The sequence below is a fragment of the Camelus dromedarius genome, chromosome 32 (genome assembly GCF_036321535.1).
Source record: "Camelus dromedarius isolate mCamDro1 chromosome 32, mCamDro1.pat, whole genome shotgun sequence".
In the NCBI taxonomy this organism is placed as follows: Eukaryota; Metazoa; Chordata; class Mammalia; order Artiodactyla; family Camelidae; genus Camelus; species Camelus dromedarius.
Window position 1 is genome coordinate 13,989,966 of NC_087467.1, and position 27,371 is coordinate 14,017,336.

Here is a 27,371-nt window from a genome sequence, read left to right on the forward strand (position 1 = left end):
TTCCAGATGTTCTATGTCTGCCAAACTTTTCTCAGAATAGAGTATGACATAACTAGGAACAATATAGTAATTGCTCTGTTGTTCTAGATCATCACTGTCTATTATGGTAGCTGCTAGCCTCATGTGGCTTATTAAAATTAAAATTAAATTAAATTAAGAATTCAGATCTTTAATCACACGAGTCAGATTTCAAGAGCTCAGTAGGCACATGTGGCTGGTGGCTACTGTATTGGACAAGATAGAATTATAGAACATTTCCATCATTGCAGAAAGTTCCACTAGATAACCACGTTCTATAATAAGACTTGTACACACTGTTGTGTTTTATCTGTACTAGTCAGAAATCAAAATTCCAAAGAGGTATCTTTTTCTAAAGATTGTTTACATAATTATCAAAGAGACTCTAGTAAAACTACAGTACAATTAGTGATCTTATCAAGATTAGAACTTCTTTTATTGGTAATCATAATGATTACCTCCTGTTACTTTCATCCTATGGGCTAGGATGTGTTTTCAATTACAAACTCAAGAAGATAGTAAAGTGAACTGAAAAACTGAGAGTAGTGAATTTAGGCAGTTAAATCATAATAGTGAGAAGGAAAGGCTTTGTGGAATCATACAGAAAATTATTTCGGTAGTCAATTTTGGCCGTGAAGATAATTCAGTGTTCTTAAAAATAAAAGCCCTGAAGTTTCTTTTTTGTGAGGCAAATATGTCTGCTTTAGTTAACACACACTTTGCTGTCAAAGTCCTGTTCTATTCAAGTGCCTATTTTTAATTAATAAAAGATGATGCTAGCCTGGGATATACAAGCAAAGCTGCTTATGTTCTCCAAAGACATTCTAAGAGATCCGCCACATGATGTATCACACATAATGCAATGACCAACCGGCCTGTAATAGGTTCTCAGTACGTATTTCTAGACTTAAATCGATTGAAAAACTACAGTTCCTTAAAAATGATACCTTATATTAATTTTCATTACAAAAGAACATGTTCATTGGAAAACTGGAAAATACAAGAAAGTTGAATTTTTTTCATATGTTCATAATTTATTTTTTAGTTATGCATATATATTTTTAAAGGTGTTATTATACTAGAGTTTGAACCTTCACATTATAGACTATTAACTCCTCTGGCTAGACCTGTCATGCCAGAGCCCGAAGAGGTGGACTCTTTATGAAAGATACTGGGGGGGAGCAGGAAGTGAAGGAAAATTTGTAAAACCTTATCTCTTTAAGCATACCTCATTCCTACCCATCTCATATGGTTACACCTGTATAGCATTTAGAGACCATCCTTTGACCTGTGAAAACAGAAAGGGATGCAGCTAATTTACACTGCCAATTAAGTTCCCATGGGTGAAGTCGCAGCCAAAGCAGAAAATAATGTGGGCAGCTGGGTGATGTATTGGTTTAATAACAAATTTCCAGAGCATTAACCCAGTATTTATATTTGCTTCGGCTTGGGGGATTCCTCTGCCTGCCACAGCTCCCAGGTGTCCTCGAAGTAGGATCCACCCTTCTTTGGGTCGGGGCGTGGTGGGAGGAGCGATTGGCAAAGCCTGGAACCTTCCTCGGTGGTCCGGGCGGGACTGGAGCGTGCTGGGGCGGGGCGTACGGGGCCGGGGGCGGAGCGCGCGCCACGAGGCCCCCGCGCCGGCTGGTCACGTGCCGCACGGGCCTGGAGCAAACAACACCCGGCGCGCGCGCGCGCGCTGGTGGGGCCGGCCGCGCGGATGGGCGGTGCCACCTCACGGAGCGGTGCGCGACTTCCTCACGCTCCGCCAGGCTCCCGGCGGCGGGACCGTGGAGGCCGACGTTCCGCGGGGCTGCGAGTCTTCCGGGAGTGCGAGCCAGGTGACGGCCGCTTCCTGGGCGTGAGGCGGGCGGACTGGGAGCCTGCGGTCGTGGCCCCCGCCCCGGGAGCTCTGGGTGACGGCGTAGGTCAGCTTCCTAGGCCGGTTCCCGTGTGAGCAGGCTCCCTGCTGCCGGCTGCTAGGGGAGGTCTGTCCGCGCCTGGCTGGGGGTGCGTGTGCGTTTCCGAGGATTGTCAGGGTGATGGCCGGGCTATGCCGGGCTCGGAGCCGGAGCTCCGCTTCCCCGAAGTAGCTGGCTGCTCCAGCGTTGCAAGAAAGTTGTTACTAGTAGCAAGATGTTGGCATTTGTTGCATTTCCATTTTGGGTGCTACGACTTCGTCCTGGTGCCACATGCATTCCCTGCCAAGTCATCAGCTGCGTGCTTTCTCGGTACTTGTTTGTGGGCATCCCAACTTTTTCCTAAGAACGTAAGGAGGATTGATTTACCGGGGAAGTCACGAGCTGTTCATGTGACCATTCTCACAGTGTACCGCGTGGTCAGTTCGAATAGCATGAAAGAGTATCAGAGGGATTCGGAAACTGAAAGATTGCAGCTGCACAATAGAAATAAGTATTTGTTTACCCGGTGGCCCTGGTAATAAGCAGACGTTGAAAGGGGTTATCCTGATTTACTTAATATTATTAGTTTTCAGTCGTGAACGTTTTTGCTTTATGTAGCTTGTATTGCGAAGTTGAACTGTTGACATTGTGATATTAAGTTAACACACTAGGCTGCTTGAATGTTGCAAGTTTTGTGAATAGTTGATAACATAATCAAAACCGCTTTATAATCAGGGGTGTGTTTTCCTTGAAAAGCTCAGCCTTAGTATTGTAGTTGATGTATTTTGGTATAGAGTTAGGAGTATCCTCACCTCTTTACTCAACGTTTGGAAAATACTTTGTTAATTTCTTTTGATGGTTTAGCAATGTTTGCGTTCTGACCCTGATGCAAAGAATTTTTTGCAGCCAGTTTGGTAGGTATAATTTCTGAATCCCCCAGTAGAAATTGTAAAGATCTCTGTATTAGTTACGGAATAGTTACAAAATCCACCCTCTTTCATCCCCTAGTTCTAAACCAGGGGCTCTGTCTACAGACTGGGAGGGTTGGGTGGGGAGAGGGGAGAAAACCGTCAGTAACGTTCCTTTTTAAATTTTCTTTTTCTTTTCTCCCAGGCAGAGAGCAACTCTGCCAGCATTGAGCAACTGATATGCAAAATAGCAGTTAAATCTATTCAACCTGCAGCAGTTATCTGTCACAGTTGTGTCTCAGTGTAGGGTTTTGCCAGGGTCTGTTTATTAGATGACGCTTGCTAAATATCGCCTTGCTCATCAGCAGAAATTTGCAGGAGCTGGCTGACCCTTGTCTCGGGGGCTGCTCAGCCTTGCAGGTATTGTTCGTGCAGCACTTACACCTGTAACTCAGAGCAGCTAGGTGTGATTTCTGTAAAACCTTGCTCTCCCACTCCTCCCCCAAAGCAAAGGAAAATGATGTGTGTTTTGAAACAACTAGGTAGAAGAATGCAGCCAATTTCTTTTGAGTGATAACATGACTCAATGTCTATTTAACAAATTAAAATTTTTCTTCTTGTGGCTTTATTTTATTTACAGGTACATCCATATATTTAATCATCATATTTCAAACTTGGAACTCGCAATTTCTTACCTATTGCTGATACTAGGAGCTGAGCTTTTGTACATTATTTTGTATTCAATGAGAAAAGTAGTCAGTAGAAAGTGGAAATCAGCTTAACTAATAACATGTGGAGGAGAGAGCAAGGGCTTGTGAGAAATTCTGAAGTGGCTCAGAACCTTGTCAGTTACTCAAGCCAAGTCTGGTGGTAATCAGAACTTTACTGACTTATTTACTTATTTATTTGGGGGGAAAGCAATTAGGTTTATTTATTTATTTTTAGAGGGAGTACTGGGGATTGAACCGAGGACCTAGTGCATACTAAGCATGCACTCTACCACTTGAGCTATACCCTCCCCCTAGAACATTACTGACTTGTAAATTCTTTCCATTCCTTAGAAAGAGGACAGGTGTTAGTGTAAGCACTAGCTTATTATCAATCTCACCAGAATTCATTAATGAGGTGTCAGAAAAGATACTGTCTTGTGTTCTCTACAGAATATATTGATGATCATAATGTCAGATAAGTATCTTGTAGGATGTTCTTGATCCCTAGAAATGTTGAATTTTTTTTTCTCACTTGCTTAACCTCATCCACTAATAAGGTGGACAAGTATAAGAAATACTTTTAATGCTTAAAGTAAAAGGATATACTAGGTCACTCACTAGTATTCATCAGTCAGCAAGTAGGAAATTACTGTAGTATACAGTGAAAGCGGTCTTTAACTGTAGTTTCCTATCATGTGACACTGGAAAGTAACCACATGTTTTTACTTTGTTGTTTAAAGTTTTCCTTTAAAGAGAAACTTCTGGCCATATGGTGGGTAACTGGTCAGTGTTAGTACATATGAGTTTCATTAAGTTTGGAAGATAATTTCAGATATGAAATAATCACAGTGGGAAACATGGAAACATTTAAATACAATTTGTCTAAAATTTAAGGAATTTTATCATTAGAAGGTAACAGTCAACCTCCTTGTTGGTGAGTATTTTTTAATTATCCAAAACTGTATCTAATTTGTGGACTTCCCTGCTCTTTGCTTCTATGGGTCAAGCCTGTTTTGAAACAGTAGCTTTTAGAATCTATGAAGTTCATATTCAAGTCGGGGTGCATCTGAGGGTTAGTTCTTGGTTGCTGAAGCATATAAAATGTATTGCAACTTAAGGTTTAAACAATTTAAAAGATAAGGCTAGGAAGCTTATTTAATTTTCACCAGCTTTCATAAACATCAACATTTCAACTGAATAAAGGTAAAATAATAAATAAAAAGCCAGCAAGTAGGATTGTTCTTTTATCTGTATGACATCCAAGGTAGTGTGAGTACATAATGTGAATAAGAGAAGGTAATGTAAATAGGTCAAATATAAAGTGAATAATTTGGTATAAACATTTTATGTTAATTTCAATGGCTTACACACTGTAGTTTGACATACTGCAATTATAGTCAGTTCTTTCCCATTTCTTCTGCAAAAAAAAGATGCTGTTTATCAGGGCACAGAGTCTTATCAAGAAAGAGAAAGTTTCACTGAATTAAAAATTAAGTGATTTTAAATTTAATTTCATATCTTTAAGAGAAAGAGGCAAGTGCTTCCTAAAATAGACTTTATAATTTGCTGTCATCTTTAAATTGCCATGTTTTGGATCTCATTTCAGTTAGCATAAAGCGTCTTAAAATGAGGGGGTTAAGCTATGATTCAGAATGAGCTTCCTCAGTGCTCACACGTGAACAATAACTAGGATCAGTGGCTGTTTATTTTAGAGGCTGATTTGAGTTTTATGAAATACATAGCATTAATATATAATAATATGTTACCCCCGATTAGAAATTCTAGGTTCTGGTTATGGCAAGTAAAGCCCTACACTTGGCAAATAACTTTACGTTCGTGCTCTTCAGTTTCTTCATCTCTAAAATCAGTGTTAGATTAATAAGACTCTGTCTACCAATGTTGAATTTCTAAAACAAAAATGCATTTAATTGTTTGTGTTATCACAGCTGTCATAGTTTTATATATGCATATTTGTGTATGCCAGTATACGAATGGGTATATCTACATACCTAGGAATAGATGATCATATAAAAGAACTAACTTACTGATTGCTTGCTAGGAAACACTGATAGCAAAAATCATTTTACTTCTATTGCTATATTTTTACATAGTTACTTTAATTTTTAATATTTTCCTTATATTAAAAAGAATACCATATTAAAAGAAACACATCATTAAGCAGCTGACTACTTTGGAATTCAGTGCTAAGCACACTACAGATTTTTGTTTTAAAGACTTAGTTTGTAAAATGAAAGTATTTATAAATATTTAATTTTTCTCAGTATGCAAATTCCTGGTATACAGTGTATCTCAAATATTATTTTAATAATGTAGTATCAAGTGTAAAATCAGTATCTGCGAATTTAAAAGTGATCACAACATGTAGTCATAGAGTGATTTTTTGAATAATTAGGCTTCCTTTGGCTTTGTTAATCATACAGAAGCTATTTGGCAATTGTTAGAGCCATATTTCAGATGCTTCCTAATTTTTTAAAAATTATGGTAAGATACATATAACATAAAATTACCTTTTTAACCATTTTTGAGTATCCTGTTCAGTGGCATTAAGTATAATTCATATTGTTGTGCAGCCATCACCACTTTCTGTCTCTAGAACTTTCTCATCATCCCAAACTGAAACTCTCTACCCTTTAAACACTGACTTCCCATTTTCTCTTCTCCCAGCTTCCACTAACCACCATTTTACTTTCTGTCTGCATGAATTTGTCAATGCCAAGTATCTCGTATAAGAAGAATCATAATATTTGTCCTTTTGTGTCTGGCTTATTTCACTTAGCATCATCGTTTCAGAATTTCACTCCTTTTAAAGGCTGAATAATATTCCATCATATATACAAGTTGCTTATCTGTTCATCTGCCAGTGGACACTTGGGCTGCTTCCACCTCTTGGCTGTTGTGAAGAATGCTCCTGTGAACATGGGTGTGCAAATACCTGTTTGAGTCCCTTCTTTCAATTTTTGGGGGTATGTAGGCTCGGAAGTGGAATTGCTACATCATATGGTAATTCTGTGTTTAAGTTTTTGAGGAACCACCATACTTTCCTGATGTTTATAATGTCCAGTTAAATGTTGTTAGATGTATGATTGGATAAAGTTAGCCTGGATTTCTTTGGATTTTAACTTTTCAAATACCTTTAAGAACTGTTGAAGGACACGTCATTTAATATTTTGAGTTTCTGGTACTCAGGTGAATTAGCTCTGATTGTGGAACTTTACTATCTTTGATTTCTCTGGGAATTTTCTACTTGGATTCTGTAGAAATTAAGCTGGAATAGTAAAGAAAAGTAGCAGTTCAAATGATCAAATAGTAGACCTCTGACCAAATTTAACAAGTTATGATTGCCCTCTAAACTACAAATTTTAGGATCTCTGCCAAGATTTCAACAGTTGTTCGGGCCACAGAATTTACCCACTATAATGAATGGGGATTCAATGGCATGGCCTATCAAGGATGAGGACTAGCATAATCAGGTAATTGACAGTGTTTAAACAACAACAAAATATAAATTTGCTTTCCACTGAATAATTTAGAATTGGAAGCTTAGCTTCCCCAGTGGGCTTTGAAGGAAAGGAAACGTAACGCCAAATGGTCACTAGTCTCCTAGTTATTGAAGCTCAATGTTTTTGTCTATTATTTCTTTGAAAACATTCTCTTGTTTGTAAAATCTCATTAATCTTAAAAACAGGGTGTGGCTCCAGTCCACTCTCATAAGATGCATTAAGGGGTTATTTGTCTTTCTTTGGCTTAAGTATCCGAGAGAAAATGCTTTTCTGAAATAAGCACTCATGATTCTAAAGAATGTTTCTTTAAAATCTGTTCAACATTGAATTTGGATTCTTTAACTTTTGTGTTTTTTCTAAAGTTAACAGTTGATCACATAAATTTAAGATTTAGAGATGTGTCAAAGAAGTAGGGATAATCTTGTATAATCTTGGAGTGTATATTTTTAAAACATCTCTCTTTTCGTATGATTTTAATTTCCTATGACATGTAAGAAAACTTCATTCTTTTGGTCGCTAAATAAGGATGTCCCACTTAGTCATAATGAATGCGTTGCTTTTAGGTCTTGCTATAGGGAGACTTGAATGCTTTGTTCTCAAAGAACTAAGTCCACATTCATCTGTCCATCTGTCCATTTAATTAATATTTGCCTGCTGTGTTCTAGGCACCTTGCTGGTCAGTAGGGATATAGTGGGGAATGTGATAGACACGGGATCCTTTTTCCACTCGTGTTTACGGTGTAGTGTAGGGAGAGTCAAATGACCTCATGAGCACCTGCAGACTGACATTTGTGGCAAAAATAAGGGACCATGAAGGTTTATGAAGGGGGATCTAGTTGAGGTTGGAGATGGCAAGTCAGACCTCTTGAGAAATGTGGATAGTAATTTGTACACTTGACTTCCCAATAACATGAATTCTCCTAATGTAAGGCCTGGTTTTATTCATCAAAGATTTATGCATCAGAGTTTAAAACAATGCCTGGAATGCGGTTGATCTTCAATTAAGTGTGTACTGATTAATCTCCTGGTGTGATAGTAGAGCTAGGGAAGGAGACACTGGCTGCGGTGGTAATGGGGGACCTGCAGCTTCCGTGGCAATCACATTGGACCCCTTCCTAGCCCGTGCTGGCTTCCTAAGTGCCCACCTGAGGAATAAAATTTCAGATATTATTGACGTGTCAAGTTCTGAATATTCACGTCTGCAGACAGCGGTGGGCTTTGAGTTATAATCGTTCTCGTATGTAGAAAAAATATATAATGAATGTTTTTATGCCTTGGTTTGGAACATTTCTTAGTTTCTTTGTAGCATAGCTGAAAAGAACATAACGATCACTTTATTTTGCTGGTCTAATTAGTACCACTATCATTTTAAGAAGTTTAAATTACAGGTATTTTTGGAGTTGTGCTATTTTGACTGGTTGTTAGAGCCACTAGGAAATTTGCTGTAAAATTGTGTTTTTACTTTTCTGCTCTCAACAGTTACAAAATAATTGGTTTAGGGAAGTAAGTTTTAAACATATACATGGTTTTATAAATTTGTTTCCAAATGGAGGTAAGGGAAGGTGTCAGTCCTCTCCTCACCCCAACATACCTTTCTAAAGTAGAAGTTTATAAAGGAAAAGTGTTGAAAATGCCTGTTTGCATTTTTGAATTTATCCTCAGGGTCTTGCTTATTTGAGTAAGTCCCAAGTGTTATAGTCTGCAAACCTTTTAAAGTCTGCTAAGCCTGTGGATAGACTAGCTAGTTTGATGGCTATGGTGTTAAATTGCTTTGGAAAGGAGAGAATGAATTGCTTTAACTATATTTTTTAATCAAGCAGACACCTGTGTTGAAATGAATACATAAGAGATTTAGGCATAGAGCAACAACAGTTTTATTTTTCTGTCTCAATTTAATTGGCCTTGTTCCTTTCTTAATTTTAAAACAAATTGAATTCTATTTACCTCCGTTACCCACCCCACCCCCCCCCATCTCATAGTAAGGGTCCTCTCCTGTTAATGTACCTACGCATCTATTTCTCTTAGAACATTGGCATCAGACAGGAGTTCTCCCCAGCCCCCTGCCAGCCCATCAACCCCCATCTGGCCTGTCCCTGGTCTTAGTGTGGTTCTTCCTCTCTCTAAGGTTAATCCTTCCCTTGGGCTTTCCATCGACCTATGTCAGGCTCTTCTAGGATCCTTTTCATCCCTCATTCCTCCTTTCTCCTGTATATCAAGCTTTTCCTTTCCTGGTTTTTGCCCCACAGCCTATGAACATGCCCCTGTATCTCATATCCTAAAACTGAAGCCATCACGGCCCTTGGAAACAAAGTTACTTTAAAGGAATCTGCTGCATTCCCCACCATGAACCCCTTCAACTTACCCACATCTATTTTTTTGCCTTTGTCATTTCTATTGAGCATCGTCTTGAGGTCACCAGTGGCCTCCTTCTTGCCAAACGAGTCGGCATTTTCAGGCCTCGTCCCTGCCCTTCCTTTGACATTTCGCACCTATCCAACCCCCCTGAAACATTCGCCTCTCTTGGTTTCAGGGCTGCCACCCTCTCCTGTCCCCGTATCCGCACCTAGATCTTTTATGCTGGATCATAGTCACTGGCCTCCTTCCCCTTCAGTGCTGGTCTTCTCCCAGTGAGGGGTCTTCTTTACCCCTGTGATTTTATTGACCACCGATGGACTGATAACTCCCACCATTTTAATTCAAGCCTAGAGCTTCTTTCCTTTGCTCAAGCTCGTGTTAGCTCATCGCTTACTGGGCATATCTCCCTCCATTTCCCACAGGAATCGCCAACTCACCACTATGAAGATGGAACCGGATCGTCCCCAGAGATTGTTTCTGGTCTAACAGTTGTTCATCCGGATTGGAAACCTTCGTCCTGCTGGTCTTGGCGGTCTCCTCATTCATGTCCCAGCTTACATCTCACGGTCTCTGGGATTCCCTCCATAACTGATGCAGGTAAAGAGCTAATCACTCCCTTTCTCCTCTACACCTCCACTTCCCTTGTGGATTGCTACACTTGGCACATGTTGGTGTGATCGTTTGCGTGTTTGCCCTGTGTCTGGAGGGCAGGGACTGTACTGTCCGTCAGTGGACCTCCAGTGCCTGGAGCAGTCCTCGTCCTTGGTAGGTGCTCAGCAAACCTTGTAATAAATCATAAATCCCGATCCCAGCACTTACGAGCAACTGTTGTGGTTAATATGATAATTACAATGGACTGATAGAGTAGATAATAGATTTATTTTATACTCCTTTCCATATTTACTACATAAAAATGGAAAAACTGAAAAAAAAAAAAAAAACACAATTTTTTTTCTGTAAACCTAATGTGATGAGAACCCAAGGTAATATTAAGCAACTGCTAGTATGTTCTGGAGATAGTTGCCTCAAACGTTCTTTGATTCATTCTTAAAAAGCAGGGAAAGGATATTAAGTGGAAGTTTTTTGTGTTATGCCAGCAAAAGTAGACTGTCACTCTTTGTATAATGCACTTGTCTGGCTAAAAATATATATGTAAAATCACCTGTGATAAAATGTCCATTTAATTTGACAAGAAGATTTTTTATCTACAATAACATTAGAGAAATGCCTTTATGTTACAGGGAATTTAGAAAATACAGCTATCAAAAAACATTGAAAACCGTAATTTCACTGCAAGGAGTAACCACTGTTACCATCCTAGTGTATTTTCTACTCTTTCTCCGTGAATATGTAAAACATATAGAGATTGTTATCTATGAATGTATAAAACATAGAGATTGTTATTTTGGGAAAATGTGACTTAATACATTGCAATTCCATAGTTTTAGAAATTCTTTTATAACCTTTTTAATGGTTTCATAGTATTCAATTATATGAATAAACCTTTGTCAATGGACATTGTTTAACTTTTTTGCTTTATGAATAGGGCTACAATAAATTTAAGTATTGGTAAACTTTTAAGATGAGTAGTCAAATGTTTTATTGAGTAAGTATGCACACATAAATGAATGCAGAGGTGAATTAGAATAAACACTGCTTAACAAACTGTGAAGAAAGGACATTATGGTCACTGTTAGAAGAAGTTTTCCAGGAAAATTTGCACTGAAAGTCTGAATATCACTCTCTGGGTTGGTCTGAATTTGGCTTCCCTGAGAGTCTAGAAGAGCCCTTTCAAGGGGCCCCGAGTGCGTGCTGGGACCAGAGCTGGTTGTCTGACAGGGCTCTGAAGGAGCCAGGTTCTGGGCCCTTCCCTGGCTGGTAGGAGTTTTTTGGGGAGCAGACTGCTCTTCCTGTTCTGCTTCTGAGCTCACAGAAGCCCACCTCTAGTTCTCAGGGATAGGTGGAAGCTGAATGCTTGTGAGGAGGGCATGAGTACGCTCAGCTGATCGGGCAGCAAGACAAGGACATGCAGGCATGTGATTAGCACAAAGCCCAGACAATCCAAGTATGGATGAGATGCAAGCCAGGCACACGGCTGAAGTGTACAGCTCAGTGGTATTAAACACAGTGTTGTGCAGCCATCACCACCATCCATCTTCATAACCCTTTTCTTCTTGTAAAACTGAAACTTTATGGCCAATAAACAGTAACTCCCCATGCCCCTCTCCCCCAGGCCCCTGGCAACTACTGTTCTACTTTCTCTGTGAGTATGAGTACTCTTAAGTGCCTCATACAAGTGAAATCATACAGTACCTTGACCCTTGAACAACATGGGTTTGAACAGCATGGGTCCACTTATATGTGGATTTAAAAAAAAAAAGTAGTAAATACTACAATACTGCATGATCCATGGTTGGTTGAATCTGGGATAGAGGGCTGACTAGAAATTATGTTACGAGTCCAAGCTTATACTGCTCGCCACACAACAGGTCAATAAATTGAGAGACGAATTATTGGGGCAAGGAATAGCAACTTTATTTGGAAAGCCAGCAGACCAAGAAGATGGTGGACTAGTGTCTCAAAGAACCATCTTGCCTGGATTTGGATGGTAGTTTCTTTAATAGAACAAAGAGGAGGAGGTGAGTAAAAAAGGCGATACGTTACTGCAGTATTTCCTGGTTCTGGTCAGACTCTGAAGGGGGTGTGTTAATTTCTTTCCTGCAGCCTTTCACTGCTAGGCCTGGTCAGATTGTTTCCAGCGAGCTAAACAAAGATATTTTTGCTTACCCTCACTGCATGGGAGGTAGGTTTCCCCGAGATGGGCCATTATGTGTACTTTAAGCTACAGGCAACATCCCTTTAGTGATTAACTTGTACCAAAAGCAGTAGAATACAAAGTAAAAGAAACAGATCCAATATGGAGTCAGATTTGTTCTTCCCTATTACAGTTACATTTGACATTCAGCTGTGTGGAGGGTGATCCCCCTAAACCTTGTGTTGTTCAAGGGTCAGCTGTATTTGTCTTTGCGAATGGCTTGTTTTGCTTAGGATATAGTGCTCATTATGTTCCTCCATGTTGCACCATATTGCAGACTTTCCTTCCTTTTCTACAGCTAATTAACATTCCATTGTATGTATAAACCACGTTTGCTGATCCATTCATCCAGCAGTGGGTGCTTGGGCCGCTTCCACGTTTCAGCTATTATGAATAATGCTGCTTTGAACATAGGGGTATAGTTATCTGTTCAAGACCCCACTTTAATTTCTTCTGGGTATATCCTATGTTGGATCATATGGTAACTCTATTTTTAATTTTTAGTTTTTTTGAGTAATCGCTGTATTGTTTTACATACTGGCTGTGCCATTTTACATCGCTGCCAATAGCGCACCAGGGTTTTAGGTTCTCCACATCCTTGTCAATACTTGTTCTGTTTTATCATAGTAGCTTTTCTAATGGATATAAGGTAGTATCTCATTGTAATTTTGATTTGCATTTTCCTAATGATTAATGATGTTGTGCATAATTTCATGTGCTTTTTGGCCATTTGTATGTCTTCTTTGGAGAAATGTCTATTCAAGTACCTTTCCCTTTTTTGAATTGGGTTTTTAGAAGCTCTGTATATATTTTGGATATTAATCCAATATCAGATATATGATTTGCAAATATTTCCATTTTGTGGGTTGCCTTTTAGCCATTAAGTGTCTTTTGATGCACAGAATTTTAAAATTTTCATGAAGTCCAATTTATTTTTCTATTACCTGTGCCTTTGATGTCTTATCCAAGAAATGATTGCTAAATCCAATATCATGAAGCTTTTGTTCTGTGTTTTCTTCTAACAGTTTTATTGTTTTAAATCCTAAATTTAAGGCTTCAATCCATTTGAGTTAGTTTTTGAATGTAGTCTTAGGTAAGGGCTCAATTTCATTCTTTTGCATCATTTGAGTATATGTACAAGATTGTCTTTCTGGCTTCTCTATTCCATTCAGTTGTTCTGTATGTCTGTCTTTATGCTAATACCATCTATTTTTATTCTGGTAGCTTTGTAGTAAGTTTTGAAATCAGTGAGTCCTCCAGCTTTTGTGTTTTTTTCTTTTTCTTTAAGATTGTTTTGGCTGTTTTAAAGATTGTTTGTGGTCCCTTAAGATTCCGTGTGAATTTTAGGATGAGTTTTTCTATTTCTGAAAAACACAGCATTGGGATTTTGGTAGGGATTACAATGAGTTGGTAGATCTCTTTGGGTAGAGCTGACATTTTAACAATGTTAAATCTTCCAGTCCATGAATATGGGATGTGTATTTATTTATGTCTTCTTTCATTTCTTTTGCAGTGTTTGAGATTACATTGTACAACTCCTTTACCTCATTGGTAAAGTTAACTCTTAAGTATTTTATTCTTTTTGACGCTATTTTAAATGGAATTGTTTTTTGTAATTTCCTTTTCAAATTGTTTATTGTTAGTGTATGGAAATGCAACTGATTTTTGTGTTTACTTTTTATCCTCATACTTTATGGAATCTTTCCTGACTACATTTGTTATTTTTAACAGCTTTTTTTTTTTTAATGGCTTCTTTAGAGTTGTATACTTACACAATCATATCATTTGCAAAGAGATTATTTTACTTCTTCCCTTAAAATTTAGATACCTTTTTTTTTTTCTTGCATAATTCCTTTAACTAGACGTTCCAGTATAATGTTGAATAAAACTGGTAAAAGCGAGCATTCTTCCCTTGTTCCTGGTCATAGAGGGACAGGTCTAATTTTTCACTGTTGAAAATGTTTGCTGTGGGTTTTTCATATATGGCTTTTATTATGTTGAAAAATAAACTCTATCCTTGTTTTTTGAGTGTTTTTATCATGAAAGGTTGTTGAATTTTGTCATATACTTTTTCTGTATCAGTTGGGAAGATCATGTGTGATTTTTCCCCCTTCATTCCATTGTGTATTATGTTGATGAACTTTCATATGTTGAACCATCCTTGTATTCTAGGAATAAATCTTACTGGTTGTGATGTATATTCCTTTTTAATATGCTGCTAAAACTGGTTTGCTAGTATTTTGTTGAGAATTTTTGTATCAGTGCTCATAAGAGATATCGGTCTGTAGTTTTCTTGTGTCCTTTTCTGGCTTTGGTATCAGAGTAATGCTGGCCTCATGGAATGAGTTTCAAAGTGTTCTCTTCAATTTTGGAAAAATTTGAGAAGGGTTAGTATAAAGTCTTCTTTAATTGTTGGATAGAATTCTCTAGTGAAGCAGTCAAGTCCAGGGAGTTTCTCTGTTGGGAGATTTTTGATTTTTAATTCAATCTCCTTACCTGTTACGGTTCTTTTCAGATTCTCTATTTTTTCATGATTTAATCTGGGTAAGTTTCTTGTTTCTAGGAGTATTTTATTTAGGTTCATTTTATTTAGGTTATTCAATTTTGTGCATAGTTCACAGTACTCTTATAATGCTTTTTATTCTATAGAATTGATAGTAATGTCCCTGCTTTCATTTCCGATTTTTGTAATTTGAGTCTTCTCCCTTTTTTTCTTAATCTAGCTAAAGGTTTGTCAATTTGGTTGATCTTTTTAAAGAACCAGATTTTGGTTTCATTAATTTTTCTCTATTGTTTTTCTATTCTGTTTCATCTCTGCCTTGGTCCTTATTATGTGAATACCTCAGAGATACTGCAGGTTTGGATCCAGACCACCACAATAAAGTGAATATCACAATAAAACAAGTCACATGAATTTTTTGGTTTCACAGTGCATGTACAAGTTATGATTATATTATACTGTAGTCTATTAAGTGTGGAATAAAATTATGTCTATAAAAATGTACATACCTTAATTGAAAAATAATGCTGTTGGAAAAATGGAGCGATAGACATGCTCAGCACAGATTTACCACAAACCTTCAATTTGAAAACACAGCATCTGCAAAGTGCAATAAAGTACAATAAAGTGATGTATGCTTGTAGTTTCTTCATTCTGCTAGCTTTGGGTTTAATTTATTCTTTTTCTAATTTCTTAAGTTGCAAAATTATGTGATTGTTTTTAGGTCTTTTTTCCCCATTTCCTACCTATTTTATGGACTGTTTTTTTAAAAATTTAAATTTTTTTATTGAAGTATAGTTGATTTACAATGTTTTGTTAGTTTCTAGTGTACAGCAGAGTGATTTGGTTATACACACATATATGCTTTTTTGTATCCTTTTCCATTATGATTTATTACAGTATGTTGAATATAGTTCCCTGTGCTATACAGTAGGACCTTGTTGTTTATCTATTTTATGTATAGTCATTTGTATCTGCTAAGCCCAAACTCCTAATTTATTCCTCTCCCACTCCCTTTCTCTTTGGTAACCATAGGTTTGTTTTCTAAGTCTATGGGGTCTATGTGTCTGTTTCTATTCTGTAAATAAGTTCATTTGTATCATATTTTAGATTCCACAACATATAAGTGATATAATATGGTATTTGTCTTTTTCTTCCTGGCTTACTGTGATAATCTCTAGGTCTATCTATGTTGCTGCAAATAACTTTATTTCATTCTTTATTTTTATGGCTAAGTAGTATACATGTATACCACATCTTTATCCATTCATCTGTTGATGGACATTTAGGTTGCTTCTGTGTCTTGGCTGTTTTTAATAGTGCTGCTATGAACACTGGGGTGCGTGTATCTTTTCAAACTAGAGTTTTATCTGGATATATTTCCAGGAGTGGGATTGCTGAATCATATGGCTCTTTTTTAGTTTTTTTAAAGAACCTCCATATTGTTCTCCAAAGTGGCTGCACCAGATTACATTCCCACCAACAGTGTAGGAGGGTTCCCTTTTCTCCACACCTTCTCCAGCATTTGTTATTGGTAGACTTTTTAATGATAGCCATTCTGACTGCTGTGGGGCAATACCTCAGTGTAGTTTTGATTTGCATTTCTCTAATAATTAGCAATGTTGAGCATCTATTCATGTGCCTGTTGGCCACCTATATGTCCTCTTTGGAGAAATGTCTATTTAGATCTGCCCATTTTTGTATGGGGTTGTTTGTTTTTTCGTTATTGAATTGTATGAGCTGTTCGTATATTCTGAAAATTAAGCACTTATTGGTTGCATTGTTGGCCAGTATTTTCTCCCTGTCCATAGGTTGTCTTTTCCTTTTATTTATGGTTTCCTTTGCTGTGCAGAAGCTTGTAAGTTTAATTCTTTCTCATTTGTCTATTTTTGCTTTTATTTCTATTCCCTCAGGAGACTGACCTAGGGAAGAACTGCTATGATTTATATCAGAGAATGTTTTGCCTGTGTTCTCTTCTAGGAGTTTTATGGTGTCATGTGTGATATTTAAGTCTTGAGGCCATTTTGAGTTCATTTTTATGAATGGTATGAGAGTTCTAACTTCATTGATTTATATGCAGCTGTCCAGCTTTCCCAATGGCACTTGCTGAAGAGATTGTTCCCAGACTTGATAATTTCCATTGTCCTGTCTTCAAGTTCACCAAATTTTCTGCCTGCTTAAATCTGTGTTTGAAATCCTTAAGTGAATTTTCTGTTTTAGTTGTTATACTTTTCAGCTGCAAAATTTCTTTTTCATCTTAGGCTTTCTGTCTCTTTATTTTTGTTTTGTTTATACATTTTCTTGATTCTGTCCGTATCTTTAGTTCTCTGAGCATTGTTAAGACAGTTGTTTTAAAGCCATTGGTACATCTGCCATCCATTTTTCAGGGACAGTTTCTGCTGATTAATTTTTCCATTGAATGGACCCTGTTTTCCCTGTCTCTTTGTAAGCCTTGTGATTTTTTGTTGTTGTTGTTGTTGTCACTGAAAATTGGACATTTAAATCTAAAGTAGTAACTCTAGAAATCAGATTCTCATTCTTCTCCAGGATTTGCTAATTTTTAGTTTTATTTTTTGATTGTAGACTGTCTCTCTGCTGAGGACCAGCATGGGTGTAAACTTAAGGTCTTCTCATGTCTCTTTTGAGCCTTTTGGTGAGCATGAGCAGTCACATTGTAGATTATCCCCCTATATGCAGTTGTTTGTGAATGTCTTAGTCTTTAACACAGGAAAATTAAGGGGAAAATAGAAAAATGAATAGGGGAACAAAAAAGAGTGCTGGCCCTTTAAATTCCCATGTGGTCCAGCCCATTGGAGTGGCTTGCAACAAGGAGGCCAGGTGCAACAGCAGTGGCTGCCCACTTCTTTGTCTGCACTTCTGTGATCAGAAGCAGCAAACAGTGATCAGAGCCCAGCTTCCCAGTATTTGGAGGAAAGGGTCCTTTTTGCTGACCCTGGCTCCAGCAGGCTGCACCAGGAACACAGGTACAGGTGCCTGCCAGGTGGCTAGGGGTGGAAGATGGGAGCTTCTACCCTGCTAAGAGCTGAAATTGACATAAATTAATGGCAATTTATCTTCCAAGTCTTCCCTGGTAGTTGCAAATCTTCAATAGGTTCCAGAGTTCCCAAGTCTGCCAGTGCAGTTGCTGTGTAGGTGGGGAGGCAGTTACTTGGCCATGTCCCAGAATGCTCCCTAGATGCATGTATATTTTGAAATTCTTTGATCTTGTCAAATTGTTGCCTTTCCTCCTACAACATATGAAGGATTGTATGCATGTTAACATATAATATGCATAATATTATTAGCAGTTTACTGGAGTACACATTTTCTGTCCATCCCAGCATTTGGTATGTTTAATTTTTTTTAATTTTTGCTAATCAAGTAGGCAAAAAGAATCATTTTGATTTATTTGCATTTAATTATTAGGGTGAAAGAAATTTGTTTTTTTTCTGGAAACTGCTGTTCACTACACTTTGACATCAATGCTTTAAATTTGGTTATAGTCCTCTATAGTTGGCTTTAGGCTTGGTAAGAAAGTATGAGGATTTATTTTTAAGTGTGGTCTCTCCAGGATCATTATCTGTAATTATTTTCTTAACTGTTTTTAATGCATTAATTTACATTTCAGACTAATACTTTTGTATGAATTACCATATTTCAGCTTTCTGTCTAGTTATTAAAGTTGTACCAATAACTATTTACAAAATACTTTGTTTTTAGTGGAATGCTTTCATAGACACAATCTTGCAGCAGCTCATGAGGTTGATTCTATTTTGTAGATGAGGAGACAGGCTTTGAGAGAGTAAGAAACTTGCCCAAATGTCTAGTACACTTCTTCAGTATATAATATAGTGAACAAAGAGTCTCAGGGTCAAATTTTGGCCCTGCAGCTGACTCGTTTAATCAGTTCTTTTGTCTGTCTTGTTAGCTACAAAATTAAGATAATTTTTTTCCCTTTGTGTATTAGTAGATAATAACCAAAAGCGAACTATGTTCTTAGATAATAGCAATGTTACTTTTTTTTTCAATCTAGAAATGAACACAGAAGCAGAGCAACAGCTGCTCCATCATGCCAGAAATGGCAATGCTGAAGAGGTGAGACAGCTGCTAGAAACCATGGGAAGGAACGAGATCATTGCTGACATTAATTGCAAAGGTAAGCTTTGAATGAATTTTATAGCTTTTCTTGTGAGTATGCCCTATTTTATCATTTATTTAGTACTAATCTTTCTGATCTTGCTTGTAATAAATTTCCATCTCTTACTTTAAAAAGAACCCCCTTAAGGGTGGGTCCTCTCCTACTTCCCCCTGAGTCAGAGAAATTGAGATCCAGTCTTTAAAACTGTCATGGATCCCAAACCATGTGACCGACAAGGGTGACCCTGAGTCCACAGGATGCATGCTATGATGATTTTTTCTTCTCGAAGATACTGTAATTGTAGCAACAGGTTTAAGTGTTTATTGTACACCCGGAGTCATGTGAAGTGCCTTGGAGATGTCAGAATTCCTGCCCGTGCTGAGACTAGTGCAGTAGATGGCTAGATCAGACTCGTCCTCATTACACAACATGGACCAACATATGGAAGATGTGGACGTGCAGGATGTGATGAGACACAGAGATGTGGAACTGGAACCTGGAGGATTAGCTGCTTGGTGGAGATGATACCAAGGTGATATATGAAGCTGTGTAGACTTAACCAGGTGAAAATAGAGAAAATGGTTCAAGGAAGGCAGAAGACAGGCCATGTACCAGGTCCTGAGATGAAAAGCAGTGCAGATGGCAAGGGCTTGCAGGCAGGAGGGCTGAGGGATAAGGCCAGGTGAGGAGGTAGCAGCCCCTGGGATCCTCTCCACGGTGCCCTGTTCACATGCCCCTGTACTCCCGCACAGCTGTTTCAGTCCTTTACTACTCTCCTCAACCCTCTTACCAGACGCCTCCCCCGTAACAAATCATCTCCTGTCTTAGCCTCACACAAAAAGAGAAGCTTTCGCAGAATTCCCTGGGCTGCCTGGCACCAGTTCTACCCGCAAGCTCCCTTTTATCCTCTCTTCCTGAGGTCTCACGATAATCATGCCTCCTGTATCTTGGATCCCAGGCCCTCCTGCTTCCTAGGCTTTCCTTTTTCTCCTTTATCTTCAGCCTCTCCCTCTTTAGTTGCAAATAGGAAGGAGCAACTAAACATTTGTGTCTCTTCTATCTAACAAGTGAAAGTATTGCAACCCTCTCTAGCGCCAAGCCCAGGGCACCTCGGAAAGGATCGCCAGTCATGATCAAGGCTTAGCTGGAGTATGAGATCTGAATTTTTTGGAGCCATGAATCCACAAAGTTCTGTGTTTTTTCTTCCACCACCGTTTAGCAACCTAGCTGCGGTTATAGAAAAATTGAGCGAATGTATTTACCAGGCTTTGGGGTTTTTCTAGGCTGCTGTGACAAAGATAGGATATTGGCAAAGAAATGTTAAAAGGAATCAAGAAATAGATGCTGGATTTATTGATGGAAGTGAAGATGGTGGGGGAATTTACATACAAGAGAAGTGATTAAGGAACTGGAGGGTTGATTAAGTTGAAGAGCACGTCTGGGGCTTTATCTGTGTGAACAAGTTGGAAAATGAGGACTCTGGGTAAGTGGGCTTTCTGTGTCCGAGTTCAGACATGACAGTGACATCGAGGCTCTGGCTCTGAGACTGGGTACCCACTGTTGAGCAGAGGCCAAATTTGTGGGGTAGCGAAGGAAGCTGAGAACCTGAGTCACCAGGAGACTGGACAGTAGGAGACACACCTAGGATGGTGGCAGGATTTGCCTCAGGGAGAAAGACTGTGTTGCCCAGAGTTAACTGGTGAGAGGGGAGCCACTGGGAAGCTGGTAGATGTCAGGAGAGAAGGCATTTGAGGGAGGCGTGGCTGTGGCTTAATGGGGAAGCCTCAAACGAGGGGTTGAAATGTGAGTGAAGTCAGTGACCAAAGACTGCACTAGGTTTTGATGCGGAGACTCACCTGGCTTCTGTGCTGTGAGGACCAGGGGTGTGTGGGTACTGGGAGGCTCCCCTCGGGATAAAGGAGAATCAGTGTCATCAGGAGGAGCTAGGTTTCAGTGAAGGACCACAGGGTAAAGAGGAATGTTCCATGAAATGGACCAAGGCTCTAGGACGTATTGCCTGTGGGATTACACATGTGAGAGGGAACATTGTGGGAGTTTAGGTAAATGGCAAACAATCACAGGGACACGGCTGGCGATGGCAGTCCCTCCGGAAGCTGTTAGAGGCCTATTCTGGGTGCCCTGAGGCTGGTTGCCGGGCTTTCTGTTGGCCTCAGACTTGAAATCCAGGAGCTGAGCGCAACCCTTAAACCTCCAGCTCCTCCCAAGGATTTCTCCTGGGCTCTGGTAGACCCTCCAGGGTGGTGGGCTTTGGGACTTTGAGAGGCTGTATTCTTTCAAGCCTGATGGGAAATTTTGGTAACCTTCTGACACTATCTCAGCTGTAAGCTATAGTGCCCTCATTTTATTTCCCTAAATTGAATTACATCACTCGTTTTTACCACACTCAGTCGTTTTATACCTCTCCTCAGCTGGGACCTGACATTTCGTTGCTTTTAGTTTTGGTTCTTGCTGTCTAATTGGACTCAACCACCCCGGTAACCCTTAGCCTCATTACCTGAGGTTTTATCTGAAGTCAGGACTCCCATTTCCTGTCCCTGTCTGCAGCACTAACGGCTTTCCGAATGCTTCAGGAAAGAGTCATTCCAAGTTCCCCCTTCCTACCCACCCTGCTAACGGGACAGATTTTCAAGAAGAGGAGCTTTTCGTGAAATACTGTGCCGAGGGAATCGCATCTTTGCTGAATGATGGCAAGATGGTTAGACACTCAGCACCTTAGAGCCACAGGCTACTAGAACTCATCCAGTTTGAATGTAACCCCCATCATGTCTCCTTTCACCCTTTCAGACATGAGGCCGTTGAGTTAGGAATATGGCACCAGAATCTGGGTCTTGTGAGTTCTACTCCATTATACTCAGAACATGTGTTAGTCTCACACTCATCAGCAGTGAAGGGAGCCGCTGTCCACTGGATTGGTGCAGCATATTAGGGAGAAATTAATTTTATTGTAAAATTACCTAAATAACATCTAAAAATACTTCTTTCCATTTTTGTAGGGAGAAGTAAGTCTAATTTGGGTTGGACACCTCTTCATCTGGCATGCTATTTTGGACATAGACAAGTGGTCCAGGATCTCTTAAAGGTATATTTATGGCTTTAGTTTTTAAATGAATAAAATAAATATTGCTAATAGGAAAATTATGAAAGTCTAGAAAAGCCATCTGAGCCTTAATGGCCTATTTAAAGTAATTGTTGATCACTAAAGACAATACTTTGCGAAACATATGAATTAGTTTAGCCTGATTAGCTACAATTGTTCTATCAATCATTTGACTTTTACATGATTGACTTTTTACAGTTGCAAAAATGGACATACGAGTTAATGAAGATACTATGTTATTTTTTGAGCATAAGTTAAAAAAAAATTGCCAAAGCACATACTGTGTAGTTCAAAAATAATGTCAGACTCTCCAGGTGAGCTCCATGTCATTTAAGAACTCACTTCTCAATTCTGATGAATAAGTTTCCACGTACTGATATTTTTGAAATTGGGTTGCATCTTAACACTGATCCAGTAACTCAAAACCTGAAATTCAGGAGCTGAGGGCAGCCAGTAAACCTCCAGCTCCTCCACCATTTAAATAGTGGTATCCTTTTCTTTTTTTCCCGTTAAACTTACAGTGGTGGAGAAAATATGCTATTTTATTCAGAGAAACAGTTCTCCTTTTTTCAATATGAGTGTTTCTAGAGTAGAATGAATTGAAGGGTGTATAGACTTTGAAAAGTAGGTTTTTATTTTCTACCTATCAGGTAGATTTTTACTTTTGAGGAAGCTTACTGTTTTACTATGAACTGAATTTATTTTTAATAGTGACAATCAGTCTCAACAGTTATTTTAATTTTTAAAATATTTAATGTATTTTTTAGAGAATTATTTTCACCTTTGTATATTTCTTGATATGTGGAAGGTGTTTAAAGCTTTCATGTTTACTAGGCTGGTGCAGAAGTAAATGTATTAAATGACATGGGAGACACGCCACTTCATCGTGCTGCCTTTACAGGACGAAAGGTGAAAAATGTTCTCTGTTCAATATTTGCAAGTGAAATATTTGGAAGAGTAGTCACAAATGTTTTCTCCTTTGCTACCCTAGGAATAGCAACTTGGAAAAGCCACAAAAAAAAAAAAAAAAAAGTATAAACCAGCACTGTGGGTCAAAAGGCCACATGCTCTTAGTGACAGACAGTGGGGTCAAGTATGAAGGTCATGGAGACCCCCACCCTAGTGTCCCTGATAGGAGCTTGTTCAGTCTCTGCTTGCGTACTTCAGGGATGGAGAACTCCTGGACTTTCTTTTTAAAATCACCTTTACTGGAATAATTTACATTGCATGAAACTCACTTGCTGTTAGTGTACATTTCAGTGATTTTTTTGTACACAGTTGTGCAGTGGTCACCACAATCCAGTTTTAGAACATTTCCATTGCTCCAGGAGGTATGATAGTTGTAAGTTTCTCTTAGATGCCCTTTATTAACGCGAGGAAGCTTTCTTCTATTTTATAGTTTATTGAGAGTTTTTAATCATGAATGGGTGTCAGTTGCTTTTCCTCTGTCTTTTGAGATGATCATGTGATTTTTGTTCATTAATCTATTAATATGGTATAATACATTAATTTGGGGATGTTAAACCAACTTTACATTCCTGTGTAAATCTCACTTGGTATTGGTTAATAATCTTTTTAATATGTTGCTGGATTCTATTTTCTAATTTAAGGATTTTTGGGGGTCTGTATTCATAAGAGATACTGCTCTGTAGTTTTCTTGATATGTTTGGCTTTGGTAACATGGTAATACTGGCCTCAGAATGACTTGGGAAATGTTCTTTCCTCCTCTGTTTTCTGAAATAGCTTGTGAAAGATTGGTTTTATTTCTTCCTTAAATATTTGATACACTTCACCAGTGAAATCATCTATGCTTGGACTTTGTGTGGGACATCTTAAATTACTAGATTAATTTAATTGTTTAATATAAATCTGTTCAGATTTTCTACTTCCTAAGTCAGTTTTGGTTATTTTTTTCTTTCTAGGTTTTTTCCATTTCACCTAAGTTGTGTAATTTGTTGGCATGAGGTTGTTAATAATATTCTTCTGTAATTATTTGCATATCTGTAAGGTTGGTAATGTTACCCTGTTTCATTTCTGATTTGGGTAATTTTTGTGTTCTCTCTTTTTGTCCTTAGTTTGGCTAAAGGTTTATCAACTTTGTTGATCTTTTCAAAGAACTAACATTTCATTGATTTTCAAAAGAAAAATTTTCTGTTTATTTCATTGATTTCTGCTCTGTTATTTTTCTTTTTCATTTAACTTTCTATTTTTTGTTTCTTAAAGTGAAGATTATTTTGAGTTCTGTGTTCTTTAATAGAGGTATTTAAAGCTATAAATTTTCCTCTTACCTGCATACAATAAACTTTGACATGTTGTATATTTGTTTTCATTCATTTTAAGAGATCTTCTAATTTTTCTTGTGATTTCTTCTTATGGAAATATAGAAATATGTTGTTTGCCAAATCTTTGGAGATTTCCCAAAATTCTTTCCATTGTTGATTTCTAATTTGATTTCCCTTATGATCAGATAGCTTACTTTGAATTATATATTGAAGAATGTATTTTTAATTATTTTAAAATTTATTAGAAATTATTTGACAGTATTGCATTTGATCTATCCTGGATAATACCCTTTGAGTGCTTGAAAAAATATATATTCTATTTTGGGGCAGAGTATTCTATAAATGTACATTAGGTTAAGTTTAGTGATAGGGCTGCTCAAGTCTCTTATCCTTACCTGATTTTCGGTTTGTTTTACCAAATACCACGAGGGAAGTGTTGATGTCTCCAAGTATAATTCTTGAATTGTGTATTTTTAATTTTGTCAGGTTTTGCCTGATGAATTGTGTGGCTCTGTTAGATGCTTATCCATTTACAGTGGGATTTTGTGGGACATGTTATATGGGCTATGTCTTCCTGATGTGCTGACCCTTTTTAAAATCATTATGAAATGTCTTTTTTTGCCTTCAGGAATATTTCTTACCATGAATTTTATTTTGTGTTAATATAGCCAGTCTAGCTCTTACAGTTACTGGTTATATTACATATTTTCCCTTCCTTTTGCTTTCAACTTGTGTCTTTGAATCTAATGTGTATCTTTTGCTGGAAGCATATAATTCAGTTGTGTGTTTTTTATCTAGTCGGAAAATTTTTGCCTTTTGATTTAGTGTTTAGTCTGTTCACATTTGATTATTAATAATTTTGGATTTATATCTTCTATTTTGTATTCATTTTCTGTGTCTCAGGTTTTTTGTTCCTCCTGTACTGCCTTCTCTTGTGTTACACAAATATTATTTAGTGTACCACGTTATTCCTCTGGATAGTAAACTTTTTGAACATATTTACAATAGCAGCTTTATACTTTTTAATCTGCTAAATTCAACATACAGGCCCACTGAAAGTAAGTTTGCTTATTTCTGATTATGGGTCATACTTCCCTCTTTCTTCTCATGTCTCAAGTTTTTATTGAAAACTGGACATCCTTTATAATGCAGCAACTTTGAATTCTAACTTTCCCCTTGAAGTTATTTATTTTTTTTTATTATCTTGCCTAGCTTTCATGTGTGAAGTCTGTAATGTGTTTGGCTTATCGATATATCTGCTCTTTTTGTTTAAAAAAATTATTTTAATGTTTTAGCAGGGTTTCTGTTATAGACTGAATGTTTGTGTCCCCCTAAAATGCATATGTTCAAATCCCAATGTGATGGTATTAGGAGATGGGGCTTTGGGGAGGTGTTCAAGTCATGCTGGAAGAGCCTTCATGAGTGCGATTAGTTCCTTATAAAAGAGTCCCCAGAGAGCTCTCGTGCCCCTTCTGTCATGTGAGAACAAAGTGAGAGGACAGCCAGAGCGAGGAAGCTGGCTCTTACCAAACACCAGATCTGCTTGTGCCTTGATCTTGGACTTCCCACCCTCCAGAACTGTGAGGAAGTAAATGGTGTTGAGGCCACCCAGTCTCTGGTGTTTTGTTACAATACCCCAAAGGGACTAAGTTTCCTAGAGTTCACCCCTGCATTTACGGAGCATAGTGCTCAGCCAATGTTTGGATACAGGTTGTGCTCAAATCCTCAACCCCATGAGGCTTCTGCTCTCTGCCTGTGGGTGTGTGTAGGTTGGAGAGGACTGTCAGAGTTCAGCCACTTCTCACTTCTGCCTCTGCTTTAACTTTCTGCAAGGCCCTCTCTTATTTCCCCTGCACAGTCAGCCAGGACTCTGTGGGTGGCTTACATTGTCCTTCTTTGCTTCTCCCATTTCTCGGCTGTTCTGCCATTTGCCCTCTGTGATAGGCACAATAGTGGCCTTCCAGAGATGTACTCATCCTCATCCCCCAAGCCTGTGGCTATGTTGGGTTACATGGCAAGGGAAGATTAAAGTTGCAGATGGAATTGAGGTTGCTAATTAGCTGACCTTAAGACAGGAAAACTATTCTAGTTTATCTGGTGGGCCCAGTGCCACCACAAAGGTCCTTAAAAGTGTAAGAGGGAGGCAGCAAGAGTCAGAGAGGGACATGTGCCTGGGAGAGAATGGGCTGAGAGAAGCAGTGTTCCAGCTTGGAGCATGGAAGAAGGGGACCGAGGGATGTAGCAGCCTGGAGAAGCTAGAAAAAGGGAAATGAATTCTCTGGAGCTTCTGAAAGGAAACCAGCCCTGCTGACACCTTGATTCTAGCCCCATGAGATGCATTTTAGACTTCTGAAATAGAGACCTGTAAGATAATTTGTGGCGTTTTAAGCTGCAGAGTTTGTGGTGATTTGTTACAGCAGCAGTAGAAAGCTCATACACTCTAATGGGAAAGGCAGACTCGTGCTGTAGGTTTTTCTGTTTGTTTCCTACTGATTTTCACTGCCAGCCCTGGCGTGGTTCAAATGCTTTTGGGGAAGTGGGGCGGGGAGGGTATGTGTGGATAGCCTGTGGCTGGGGGGCTAACGACTCTTGGTGTTCTTACCTGAAGTTCTAGCTCCTGCTGAGTATGCCTCTCAATTTATTCTCTTTAGTGGATATCCAGCACCATGGAATGGTTAGTGTTGTAATTTTGTCCAACTTTATTCTCACTTTTCAGGATGGCAGTTCACTGATCTCTTTATGCTATCATGGCTGAAAGTTGCTTCACCCTCTTTTTCTTGAAAATTTTTTGATTATTTGAATGATCTGTTAAATTAACTATGACAGAGGTTGTATTTCTTCTTTGTTCTGATTATTGACCATAGTCCAACATACTCCCTAAAGGTTTTTCATAGTCCCATAATTGGAAGATTTATGTGCATTTATCACAAGTTAAAGAAGATGAATTTATTATATTTCACACTTTTCATTATTCTCATGATTAGATTTAACTAATTTTCATATAAACTATTAGCCAACCCAGTATATATGTGCTAAGCATGTTTGAATTAGTACATTTCACACCATTTGGTCTGTTTGTTCATATGTTGATACTTGTGAACCAGA

At 38.3% G+C, this 27,371-nt stretch overlaps 1 protein-coding gene across 3 annotated transcripts in view; it reads left to right on the plus strand.

Moving 5' to 3' along the window:
- The first annotated feature begins 1,734 nt into the window (after positions 1-1,734).
- Positions 1,735-27,371, plus strand: part of OSBPL1A (oxysterol binding protein like 1A) — a 154,622-nt gene continuing 128,985 nt past the window's right edge. The window contains exons 1-5 of one of the 3 annotated variants that reach the window (XM_031439047.2): positions 1,735-1,859; positions 9,836-10,010; positions 18,762-18,884; positions 21,881-21,966; positions 22,819-22,893. In XM_031439047.2, coding sequence (XP_031294907.1) covers positions 18,764-18,884; positions 21,881-21,966; positions 22,819-22,893 — 282 coding nt within the window. In that variant the 5' untranslated portion in view covers positions 1,735-1,859; positions 9,836-10,010; positions 18,762-18,763. Of the gene's footprint in view, positions 1,860-9,835; positions 10,011-18,761; positions 18,885-21,880; positions 21,967-22,818; positions 22,894-27,371 lie in introns of those variants that run through there. The other 2 variants (XM_031439046.2, XM_031439049.2) reach the window with 2 other exon arrangements.